The sequence below is a fragment of the Vombatus ursinus genome, unplaced genomic scaffold (assembly GCF_900497805.2).
Source record: "Vombatus ursinus unplaced genomic scaffold, bare-nosed wombat genome assembly UNPS02014807.1, whole genome shotgun sequence".
Lineage (NCBI taxonomy): Eukaryota > Metazoa > Chordata > Mammalia > Diprotodontia > Vombatidae > Vombatus > Vombatus ursinus.
Genome location: NW_020954585.1, coordinates 60,636,405 through 60,649,655, shown reverse-complemented (window position 1 = coordinate 60,649,655; position 13,251 = coordinate 60,636,405). Strand labels below are relative to the sequence as shown.

At 38.3% G+C, this 13,251-nt stretch overlaps 1 protein-coding gene across 8 annotated transcripts in view; it reads left to right on the top strand.

The window, feature by feature from the left end:
* The window catches only part of LOC114052503 (transmembrane protein 180-like), a 48,920-nt gene extending 36,085 nt beyond the window's left edge, over positions 1–12,835 (top strand). For all 8 annotated transcript variants that reach the window (XM_027875158.1, XM_027875161.1, XM_027875156.1 and 5 more), the window contains one exon: positions 12,614–12,835. In XM_027875158.1, the coding sequence (XP_027730959.1) occupies positions 12,614–12,779 (166 nt within the window). In that variant the 3' untranslated portion in view covers positions 12,780–12,835. The remainder of the gene's footprint in view (positions 1–12,613) is intronic.
* Positions 12,836–13,251: the final 416 nt, after the last annotated feature.

Genomic DNA, 13,251 nt, shown 5'->3' with positions numbered 1-13,251 from the left:
TGGCTATAGTGGATTTCATTCTTACATTTCATTCCTGTGTTATGTGGTTTATTGTACTTTATTTTTGAATTGCATATTTTTTATTTGTTCCACTTAATTTTTTTCATAACCTTTTTTCATAACCTTTGAGAGGACATTAGAGCTTTGTCTTGCAATAGAAAAATACTCCCTCTTTTGGAGAACAAATGCATGCATAATGGATATCATATTTAACTCTGAAATCAGATTTCTCAGGTTCAGTGTTAAGGGGACAAATAATGGCTTAAGCACCTTCTGTAGTACTTATTCAGCTAGTGAGTAGTAGACCAGGCAAGAACCATAAATTGAATAGCAAATCATTTCATTAGAACAGAATGGCAAAGCAAATAACGGGGGGAAATCCTGCTGTAGGCTCACTCCTTGTCCCTTTTTATAAATGAGTAGTTTCTCACATACTTACAAACTGATGGGGAAGGGAAACTCCTCAGAAAGCTCGTGTTCTGAGGTAGGAAGGGGCTTCAGTGCTATGTGCTCTGCGTCATGACTAGGAAAACCTCCTCTGCCTGACTTCTCACAGTTCTGTGTCCCCGCGTCCCCTGTGCTGCTGCTGTTGACCTCACTTCTGCAGCCATCATTTTTGGAAGCTCCCTTCTCTTCCACTGCTATTTAAACTGTCCTGAGTACTGCCATTCTCTCTGCCTCCCAAATTGCTTGTTCGTTATTCCCTACCACACCACCTTGCTGGGAGACGAATAGCTTCCAGCTTCTTAGCCTAGAAGATCATCTAGCTGTGTGACTCTGGGCAAGTCACTTAACCCCAATTGCCTCACCAAAAACAAAAAACAAATAAAATGCATAAAATAAAATACATGGAATTACAAAGGAAAACAATTATATTGAAATGTGGTTATCAAAATATATAGTCTTAGAGGTAACAGTTTTCTATATTGACTATTCAATCTGATCCAGGAAGGGCTTTCTCCCAACTTAGTCTTATTCCCTGTTGGGATGAACAACAAGGCAATAGATAAAAGCAAAATATGTATGTCTTGGGAATAGTGAACAGATTTTCACCTTTGTCTTTAACCTGCCTCATAGAGAGACCTAACTGGAGAACAAAGGGTCAGACAGAATTGTATGACTCTTTTTCCTTGTCCTGCTCAATGGAAGATTCCCAGCTCTCAGCTGAGTTAGAGCAAGTGAATTCTTTTCATCTCTTCTCTGACTCGGGGTGTAGGTAGTATGTTCCTACTGTGTTTCCTCTTCCTTCTTCCCTCCTCTCCCCACTTCCCCAATTCCCTTTTTCAGCACTGGAACCACTACTACTAGAAATGGTGTGTTAGACTGCTTAGTATAGACTACTCACAATCCCAGTAACTTTGCAAACCAAATACTCCCTCCCTGGCCAGAACTCCCGCACGTGTATTGTCTCCCCTCATTAGAGTGTGCTTCTTGAAGGTAAAGACTGTCTTGACTTTTGTTTTCATATCCCTAGCACTTAGCTCGGTGTTTAGCACATAGTAAGCACTTAATAAATGCTTTTTCATGTATTAATTTTTCATAAAGTATTTTTTTTCTTATTCTGACTTAACAAAGAAAAGATTGTTTTACTTAAAAAAACAGGAAACAAGAGGTTTTTGATTTATAAAATTAGTCAGGCTTATTCCAGAAAGCTGAAGTCTTTTCAATGTCTCTGTTCATCAGTTCAACAAAAATTAATATCATTATACATTATTTTATACATTTTTCTGAACCCTTTTCAAATGATGTTATGTGCTCCTTGTAAAAAATATAGTTTGATTTCTATGGTTTATTTGGTCCAGATCCACATGGAAAGGCAGCTAAGTGGTGCAATGGATAGAGTGCCGGCCCTGGGGTAAGAAGATTCTTCTTCCTGAGTTCAAATCTGGCCTCAAACACTTACTAGCTGTGTGACCTTGAGCAGGTTACTTAATCCTGTTTGCCTCATTATGACAAACCATTCCACTATCTTTGCTAAGAAAACTGCAGATGGGATCAGGAAGAGTCATGAACAACTGAACAACAACAATGATACATCTCATTGTAGTGATACTGGTGGTAGCTCATATTTTTTATTCATCCATTTTAAGTCTTATTGTTGTCTTTTGTGTTTATAGTCATTTCCCCTTCTCCATCTATCCCACCCTCATTGAATCCTTTCTTATTATAAAGAAAAATATATGAGCAAAGCCAACTTTCACAGGAACCTATCTAACAGTGTATACTACATTAGGTTGGTTGGTAGCATTTTTTTTAATATTTTTATTTATTTTGTTAAGTATTTCCCAATTATATATAATTTTTTAACATTCATATTTTTAATTTTGAATTCCAAATTCTCTCCCTCCCTCTTGCCCTTCCACCCTTCTTGAGAAGGCAAGTAATTTTATATCAATTGTCCATATGAAGTCCTGCAAAACATATTTTCATGTTAACCATGTTGCAAAAGAAAACATAAACAAAAAATAAAACAAGAAAAAAAAAAGTAAAAAGTATGCTTCAATCTGCATTCTGAGTTCATCAGTTCTCTCTCTGGAGGTGGATAGCACTTTTCATCAGAGATCCTGTGTAACTGTCTTGGCTTATTGTCTTGATCAGAATAGTTAAGTCTTTTATAGTTGATCATCATTACAGTATTGCTGGCTAACAAGAATTTATTAAGAGCTTACTATGTACCATGCACTGTGCTAAGTGCTGGGGATACAAATTGAGACAAAAAGAAATTCATCCCTCAGGGAGCTTGCATTATAATGGGTGGAATGGAAAAAGTATATGCCCACATTACTGGTATAGGAATATGGTGGCAAAGTTCCTAGAGTCAAAAACACAGCTGGGCAAGGGTTAAAACATAACCGTACTGAGCTCTGCTATCAAAATGGAGATCCTGAATGGAATTCATTAGTGGGAGAAGGGGCCAGCATGACAGAGGCGTAACTTCTTTGACAGGGATACCTGTTTCAGCATTGAAAATCACCAAGATTACCAGGCTATTAAGGGAGCTTCTTCCTTAAACTTGGGTGGTGGTGGTTATTACTGAGAATTTCTTACTAGAGAAGTGAAAAGTATGCTGAATAATTCTGGAAAAAAATGAAGTTTTGCTTGGCCTCGAGAAATGCATATCTTGTTTTCAAACATTCATCAAAATGATGAATTAATATAGTTATGAAGGTTTTGGTAGGAATTTACTAAATCTATTAACTGCTATAACTGATGAAGCAGAAGCATGATGAGAGATTATGTGGATAGTAGTGACTTAGAATATTGTTGCATGAAGGTAGATTTTTATGAAAAATAGAGCATCATGAAAAAAATGAGGGGAAAAGATAACTGTGATGATTAGGGAGATATTGTGGAATTGTAAGGCTAAGCAGGATTAAAGAATGCATTTCTACCCAAGGATTAGACAGATATGGTTTGGAGAGAGATTTAGAGTATTACAGTAGAATCAAGAGGTAGGCATTCTGAAAACTAAAAAGAAAATGGGTCAATGCAATCATTCCCATACCAGCAGGAGGAAGGCAAAAAGAGAGGGGGACATAATTTTTTAAAACTATGAAGGCCTCCCCTCCAAATAAAAAAATATGAAAATAAAGGAGACCCCTAAAAAGGAATGGAACCCTTACTGACTGCATCAAGTGATTCATTGAAGTTGTAGGAAAATACTTATTCTATGGGGAGACTGAAGTTGAATTGGTTGGCGACTTTAGTAATAATAACATAAGCCTGAGAAGATTGGATTTTATATGACAAAATGGTAGCTATCAAATTGCCCTATTCATTCCAGTACCCACCCCTTTCTTACTCTTGAATTCAGATCTAATAACTCGTTCTCCTTTTTCATTGGTGTCCTTGTGCTCAATGGGGCCTTTTCCTCTGGAAAATTGTCACAGGTGTTCCAATGCTCTGTTACCATGGAAAAAAAAAGAGGAAAAGGCAAGCCTATTCTTAGAGATTAGAAAACTCAGTGAGAGGAACCATTGGCAGCTGGAGTTCAATTTCTGGGTATTCCTGTAACTGGAATTTGCTACTAATCAGAGAATGACAGCAAATAATGGGCTTCTTGCTACTAACTAAATACTTGGACAATGCATAGAGGTACCTCCAGCAGAAACCATAAGCCTTTTTTTTTTTCCTAAACATATATTCTGGTAATTGTATGATTCACAGCTGATAGTCATGTGTTTATAGTTTTCCCTTTGATTAAAACATTTCTTTTCATTTATGGACTTGAGATATCATTGTAATGATGTGGAACTTTAGCTTCCATTGGCCTTTTGGCATATTTGGCCTTTGCAGATGCCCCTATAATTAGTGCATCCATCTCATCTTAACTTATGGGAACAGGTAAGGATAAAAGTAGACTCATGCTGATGAGCAACTGTAGCAAGAACCTACAGAGAAGACTTGTGCTCCTTACACTTGAAATTTATGACTGGCTACCTTCAGTCATTGATTTCTCTGGTACTGATAACTGTCCTGAAGTCGATGAATCCATTACTTTCTGTGATAAGAGGCAGGTCTGATATGAGAGGAGTCTATGATTCTAAGTTAAAAGTTCAGAACAGGAGTGGCAGTGTCATTCTAGGTCATAGCCTAGATCAAACTGACCCTCATTTCTCTGTCTTTGTGTGTGTGTGTATGTGTGTGTGTGTCTCTCTCTGTCTGTCTCTCCCTTCTTTTCCTTCTGTATGTTTGTGTGTCCATTGTTTGGTTGTCCCTCATCACCTCAGGCATCAGCAGGCCTTGTAGGGCCAAAAAGATGATAGCAGCTATAAGACTAGCAGAGAGCTGAGAAATGGTTTAGAAATAGTTTCCTGATTATACCAAGGCCTTTGTGTTAGAGTGACAGATTAAAGAACAATAACAGTGGGCAACTAGCCATATCCAAAAGAAACGAGGCAGTGCTCATCCACCAGCATCTTTGAGGACTATACATGTAATTCAATCTGGATCATCCTAGCTTTGGCTTCATAACGAGGAAGAAATTGCAAGTATTTCAGTAGTGGCTGTGACTTCAGAATACATTCCTAATTATGGAATAACTGGGTCAAGATACTGTCAGAGTACTCTCTAGAAGTAGTGTGAAAATCTAATTACATGAATTACCTCTTCTTTACAACCCTAATAGTATTCTACATTTTGCCTTTGTATCAATGCAGAAAAGTATTCTGTCACAACTGGCCAAATTACTGAGTTTTTATTCTATACACGTCATCTCAGTGAACTCATGAAGAATCTTTAATATATTCAGTAAATGCTAATTTACTTTATGTTCGTATAATTTATTATTCATTCTTAATAAGTAAGGTTTTTACTTTTTACAGTATCAACAATTCTATATAAAAAATGTTTGATCCTGCTATAATCTCCCATGTTGTTCTCTCATATTAAGAGGAATGATTACTAATAACCAGTGATTCAGGGAGATCCAGAGTTTCCCCATTTTTCTTTTTAAGGAATAGCAAGTAGCACATTTAATTTTTTTAAATTTTACATATTATTTTCTTTATTTTTTATTAATTTATTTTGATTTATCAACAATCACTTCCATATGCTTTTGAGTTTAAAAGTTTTCTCCCTCTTCCTCCCCACCACCCTCCCCAAGATGGCGCACAATCTGATATAGGCTATTCATATACATTCCTATTAAACATATTTTCACATTAGTGATATTGTAAGTAAGAATTAGAACCAATAGGAGGAACCACCAGAAAGAGGAAACAAAACTCAATAGAAGGAAAAAAATAGCAAATAGTATGCTTCGATCTGCATTCAAACTATATAGTTCTTTCTTTGGATGTGGATAGCATTTTCCATCATGAGGCCTTTGGAGATGTCTTAGATCCTTGTATTGCTGGGAAGGGTTAAGTTTATCAATATTAGTCATCGCATAATGTGGCTGTTATTGTGTACAACGTTCTCTTGGTTCTGCTCACTTCACTCAGCATCAGACCATACAAGTCTTTCCAGGTTTTTCTGAAATCATCATTTCTTATAGCACAGTAGTATTCCATTACATTCATATACCACAACTTGTTCAGCCATTCCCCCACTGATGGGCATCCTCTCAATTTCCAATTCTTTGCCACCAAAAAAGAGCTGCTAGAAATATTTTTGTATATGTGGGTCCTTTTCCCATTTGTATGATCTCTTTGGGATATAGTCCTAGAAGTGCTATTACTGGGTCAAAGGGTATGCACATTTTTATAGCCCTTTGGGCATAGTTCCAAATTGTTCTCCAAAATGGTTGGATCATTTCACAACTCCACCAACAATGCATTAGTGTTCCAGTTTTCCCACATCTTCTCCAACATTTATCATTTTCTTGTTTTGTCATCTTGGCCAATCTGATAGGTGTGATGTAGTACCTCAGAGTTGTTTTGATTTGCTCTAATCAATAGTGATTTAGAGCATTTTTTCACGTGACTATAGATAGCTTTAATTTCTTCTTCTGAAAACTGCCTGTTCATATCCTTTGACCATTTATCGATTGGGGAATCCCCCATTTTCTAAAGTCCTGATTTTAAAAAGTAAAAATGTCAGCCTCTGGAAGGACATTACTGATAATGAGATTGAATTAACTCTCCTCAATCTTGGTTAGACCCCACCCAACCTTACAAGAAATTTAAGGTGTGGAAATCTAGTGAGTTCTTTTTGGATGGAGACAGATCCTTTTATCTAGGTAGCCCAAGACTAGGGGTAGTCTGAGTATAGAGATAGTTTGGTGACTTCATGTTACTCTCAGCCCCTTGGTTTAATATAGCCCACCTCCCATTGTGTTATCCAATCACAGTTGATTAACACCCCTCAGGAATACCTACTCTTTGAAGAGTAAATATACTGTGATCCCGCCTCCATAATTCTCTTTCCTTTTATTAACAAAGTGTTGGTCTTATTAATAAAATGATTAAATTACCCAGAAACTGTCTCTCAAACTTTTTAAATTGCCACAATATTTATTTTTATAATTTTCATGCCCTTAGCAGTTTCATCTCATAGTCAATTGGATAACTTTCTTTTTTTTTTTCTTTTTTAATTAAGAAAAGAATTATCTAATAAAGGAGCATTCAGCTGGGTGTGTGGTGGCTCACAGTATATCTAGGGAAACTAAGGCTGTGGATTGCTTGAGTTTAGTAGTTCAGACCTGCAGAAGGCCTAAAGCCACTCATGTATCCACATTAAGCCCAGAACAAATATGGTGAGCCCAGATGGAAATGGAAGACTATGAAGCTACCTAAGCAGAGGCATACTTACCTAGATTGTTATTGGGATTGGGCCTGCTGCACTTTGTATTTACTAAGCATGGCTGCTGGGGATTATCTCTTTCAGTTAAACTAAATGTGTGAGGGGCAGCTAGATGTCGCAGTGGATAGAGCTCCGGCCTTGGAGTCCGGAGGACCTGAGTTCACATCCTGTCTCAGACACACAACACATGACACTTACTAGCTGTGTGATCCTGGGCAAGTCACTTAACCCCTATTGCCTAGCAAAAAATAAAAAAATAAACTGAATATGTGACTCAGAACCCCTAGCCTGTTTGTGCTGGCGGAATTCTGAGTGGTTTTACATACCCTCAATAATTTAGATCTACTTCCTTCTAGATAACTCCTTCTTTTACATCTCCCTCTCATACCTTCAATTAAATAGACTTAGCACAGATTCTATAGCTGTCTGGTTTTAATACAATTTCAGATGCATAACAGGAGATCTAAAATACCACTTAAAGAGATAATGGTTTTATATGCTGACTATCCAATCTGAGCCAGAAAGGGCTTTCTCCCCACTTTGCCTTATTCTCTGTTGGAAGGATTAATAGCAGGGCAATACATGAAAGCAAATTAGAGGAGAGTAGGCCTTGAATGGTATCAGAATTTGGCCTTTCTCGTTTTGCCTAGAAGTGCCTCTGGCTCCTGGCGGGAAGATGGAAGCTTGGAGCCTCAGCCTGCAGATTAGTATGACACTTGAAAAAGTTCAATGTAAGGGACCCCAGCTAGGGTGCGGTTGTGGTCACACCGCCTCCATTCTTCATTGTCTTCAAGGTTAAGCTTTGTTATCTCAGGCAGGTAAGGGTTGAGGTAGAATTCTTATCACTCTTCCCAACCCTGGGAGAACCTCATATTCTCATTGGCCTCTGGAAGGGGCAGGGACTGTACATCTATAATGACTAAGCTTGGCCCCAAACAACAGTAGAGAAAATACCCATCCCTCCTGTCTTTGTAGAGGTGGGGCACTATTGATATGGAATATTTTGAACATACTGTTAGATACGGTTGATATATGGGTTGGTTTTACTTGGATTGCTTTTTTAATCTTTTTAAATCTTTGTTATAAATAGGTCTCATTGGGTGGTAGAAGCAGGGGAGGGTGTGGTGTGAATGAAGCTGATTTCAACAGAAGCTATCAATAAAAATAAAATTAAAAATATAAAAAGGAAAGTCATCAGCCTCATGGAGATATAGGAGCACCTAAGATCAACTTAGCCTTTTAGCTTAAATGTGCCTGCTGAGATGTAGCAAAATCAACTGATTCAAGTTTTACTTTCTCTCTTCCCTCCCACCCCATATGTCCTTTGATGAAAAGTCTAATTAACAATACAGTCAACAAAAGGATGCCTCTTATTTATAAACTAGATAATCAGTTTGTAAATAAATTAGTTGTGGCTCTTTTAAATATTCCTTATTTAAACTAAAACTGTGGGTACTACATTTATTTTTTAAAATATAAACTCAATCATTAGCAAACACACCAAATGAAGAATAAAAATCTTTTATGGAATCCTTAGTATCTAACAAAATAGAACCAATCATGTTAACAGACAACAAAGACTATGCTTGCTCTCTGTTCTTTTGTAGAATGTAAGCTCATTGCAAGTAGGAACCATTTTATTTTTTATACTTGTATCTTCAAAACCTCGCCTAGTGCCTAGCACATCATAGGTGCTTAATAAATAAATTGGTTGATTCCAAGTTCGCCTGAAGTTCTGCCTCTTTGGCTTTGTTTTCTTTTATCTAAAGTTGTAATACTATACTTAGTGAAAAGAGCACACAGAAAATTAGATGTCACTTTTCTGTTCAATCTATCAACAAGCATTTATTAAGTGCTTAATATCTGCTGGGCACTGTGCTAAGCAGGGTAAGAAAAACTGAAAACAGTACCTTCAAGGAGCTTACATTGTGACTGGGAAAAAATGAACATATACAAAATACTTATGTAGTAGATAGAAGGCAGCAGCTGGGAAGAGTGGGAAAGGACTTCTACAGAAGGTGATATCAGAGTTGAATCTTGAAGGAAGCCCGAGAGTGTAAAAAGCAGGGGGTAGGGAGCAGCTAAGTGGCACAGTGGATAGAGCACTGACCCTGGGGTCAGGTGGACCCGAGTTCAAAAATGATCTCAGATGTGTGCTAGCTATGGACAAGTCACTTAAACCTGATTGCCTCCAGAACAAAACAAAAAAAGAAGCATAAGGGAGAAAGAAGACCATTCTAGGCATCAGAGACAGCCAGTTCAAAGATGAAGAACTGGGAGATACAGCATTGTGAATGAAGAACAAGTAGGCAGGTTTGGATGGATGTATGGAGGGGAGTAAGAAGATTAGAAAGATAGGGAGGGGCCAGGTTGTATAGAGCTTTAAATGCCAAACAAACAAGTTTATATTTGATCCAAGAAGTAGTTGGGGGCTCCTGGAATTTACTGGGGGCAAGGGAAATGTGTGAAATGGACCCATGCTTTAGGAAATCATTTTTATAGCTGTGTTGAAAATGAATGGTCGTGAGGACAGACTTGAAGGAAGAAAGACTAATTAGGAGGCTATTGCAGCAGTCCAGGCAAGGAATGGTAGCTGTGTAAGTAAAGAGAAGCAAATTTACTGGAGAGATATTGTTAAGATAGAAATGACCATATTTGGCAAATAATTAGCTAAGTAAGAGAGATTGAGGAGCTGAAGATGTGGTTGCAAACCGGAGTGAAAGGATGGTGATGCCTTCAAAAGAAGTGAATTTTGGAAGTGGGGTGGGTTTGTGGGGAACGTAATGAGTTCTGTGTGGGACATTTTGACTTTGACATGCTTATAGGACATAGAGTGTAAATAATCAACAGGCAGTTGGTGATGCAGAACTAACTGGATCTCAGAAGAAAAAATAGAATTATAAACACATGGGTGTGGGAGTTATCAGCATGCAGATGATAACTCAACCCATGAGAGTTAATGACATAACCAAGTGAGAGAAAAGAGAAGGCAGTCCAGGATAGTCTCATGATGTACCCACAGTTAATGAGTATGACATGAATTAAAATCCAGTAAAAGAGACTGAGGAGTAAGGTAAAGAGGAGAACCAAGAGCATTGTCAGGAAAACCCAAGAAGAGTGTTTTTAGGAAAAAATAATCAGCGGTACCAAAGTCTCAGAGAGGACAAGAAGGATAAGAATTGAGAAAAGACTGCTAGCTTTGGCAATTAAGATTTTATTGGTAATTTTGGAGAGAACAGTTTGAATTGAATGATGAAATTGGAAGCCAGATTATGGAGGATTTAGAAGAGAGGAAGTGGGGACCACTTTTTCAAGGCATTTAACCGAGAAGGGAAGGAAAAATGTAAGGTGGTCAATAGCAGGCATGGTAGGATGTAGTGAAGGAATTCTAAGAATGGGGAAGATTTGGACTTGTTTATAGGTGCAGGGCAGCTGGGTGGTACAGTGGAAAGAGTGTCAGTCCTGAAGTCAGGAAGACTCATCTTCCTGAGTTCAAATCTGACCTCAGATACTTACTAGCTGTGTAACCCCAAACAAGTCACTTAACACTGTTTGCCTCAGTTTCTTCATCTGTAAAATGAACTGGAGAAGGAAGTGGCAAACCACTTCTATCTTTCCCAAGAAAACCCCAAATGGGATCACAAAGAGTTGGACACAACTGAAACAAAGCAGGGCATAAGTAGGGAGAGAGGAGGGATGATAGTGGGAGCAGTTTGCTATGGAAGATAGGAAGGGACAGGAGCAAATGTACATGTTGGGAGCTGGCCTTGACAAGGAGAAGGGCTACCTCTTCATCAGAGACTAGCATGAGGGAGAAGATCATGGGTGATGATATTAGGAGGGTATGGAGTGGAGGAGTAAGTCATGGGAAGTTGAGTAGATTGAAGAACTGAGAAGTGAAGATATTTGAAGGAACAGCAACATGTATGTCAAAGTCCCTTAGGATGAGGGCAACTGTTAGTAGAGAGGAGATTGAGACTGAACTCTGAGAAAGGATGGAGAAAAACCAGATTAGTAGATAATGTCCACCAGGATCTGGAGTGGATAATAAATTTGGATATCATGAATCTCAAAGGAGGAAAGTTGCTGAATGGTGTCAGTTAGATGGAGAGTCTAGAAGTGATGATGGGGAGCAAGGAATATTCCTGCTCCTCCTCTGGCACCAGGGGTGTGAGAATAGGTGTAACCCCTACTGGAAAGGCTGGTCAGCAATATAGTTCATGACGGGGGGAAGAAGAGAGAGTGTCAGGTCTCTCTTTAAGTACCAGAAAAGAGAAGGAGCAAGAGAGAAGGAGATCTGAAATGAAAGGGAGTTTGTTAATTATAAATCAGGAGCTCTAGAGGACACAGTAGAAGGGGCAGGCAGATTTGGAGAGGACATTAGCAGGGTAGAGTTGAAGTAGATGGCCATGAAGGAGCAGACAGCTAGTATTTGGTTTGTTTGTTTTTTTAGGCAATTGGGGTAAAGTGACTTGCCCAGGGTCACACAGCTAGTAAGTGTCAAGTGTTTGGTCTGAGGCCCGATTTGAACTCAGATCCTCCTGACTTCAGGGCTGGTGCTCTATCCACTGTGCCACCTAACTGCCCCTAGAATTTGGAATGAGGTATTTGTGCCTTGGTAGTTGGGAGTCCAATATTAATGAGATGAGAAGAGTAAAAAGGGGGTTAAAAGTACACTAAGCATTGAGAAATGAGTCCAGCCAGGATTATCACTGGATAGGAAGAAGTCTGCTAATGAAGGTGATGGATTGATAGAAGATTTAAGGCCTCACCTGGGCCTAGGGCCCTCAAAGTCTCTGAATAACCCACAATTGCTTGGTCTTCGTGGCAGGTGGTATTGTGTTCAGAGGGCCTGGTCTTATGATAGTTGGAAGGAGGGAGGCCCTGGAGGTGATTAAGTCTTGGGTCTCCCAGAGCCTAGGGAGCTTATTATGACTTCCTCTATTTCTCTATAATTCGTGCTATGTTTTGTGAAACTTAAGTTTAGTAGAGCACCTTGAAACACTTCTAGATCATAATCACATGTATGAAGTGTTGTACATGTTATCAATATAAAACATTGTTAGTTGACCCGTATTTACTTCTAAATGGATTAAATTGGTGAAGAGTCAAGCATGTATTATGGAAAAAGCTGGGAGTCAGATCTTGGTTCAAGTTCCAGTTTTGGCACAAATCAGGAGATTTGGGAAAAGCCAATCTCAGGACTCAGTTTTCTCATCAGTACAAATGCAGGGATTGGACCAGATTATCTCTAAGCTTTCTTCTAGCTTTAATAATCTATGATTTTACAATTTGCTAAAAACCATTGAATCCATAGGAAAAATTGTTACTGAAATAGAAAACTAACTATTTTCTATCCTTTCTCTAGTTTATTAACAGGTCTTCATGATGCAATGTTCACCTTGATTTGTCTGGTTCCCCTGGGCATCACAATAATCCAGATTCTGGCCTGGACTCCCTTCTCTATCAGGAGTAGCCATCACTCAAACTGGGCAGTGACCCCCCAACAAGATCATATTCTACCATGGAATTGAAATATGGCTTGAGGTTTTTGTATTTTTTTAATTAAAAATTTTTTCAGTTGGCAAAATTCTGCTTCTCTGCCTTTTCTCTCCTCTCCATTGAGAAAGAATGAAAAACAAAACCACTGTAACTTTTGTATTTTTTATATGTTGAATTTATATTATGCCAGAAGGAAAAACTGCTTGTTTTACCTCTTATTTGTTAAAAAACGACTTCAAGGGCTCCCTTGTCTCCTTTGATTATGGGACTAAATAGAGTTTGTTATTAAATAACAACCTGCCTCTGATGGTTGTAGATTATCATATTATAGTTCCATAATGTCTTATATTCTCAGTATAGCCTATAGCTCTAGGTAATGGAATTGCTTCATGAATTGGTTAGATGAATTCTCTGTGGGTGGGGAGGTGGTCCTAGAGTATACCTGGCTATATATATTACTTCTAGATTCTCTGACACTATACTGTTGTGAACTGATTTTAGGAA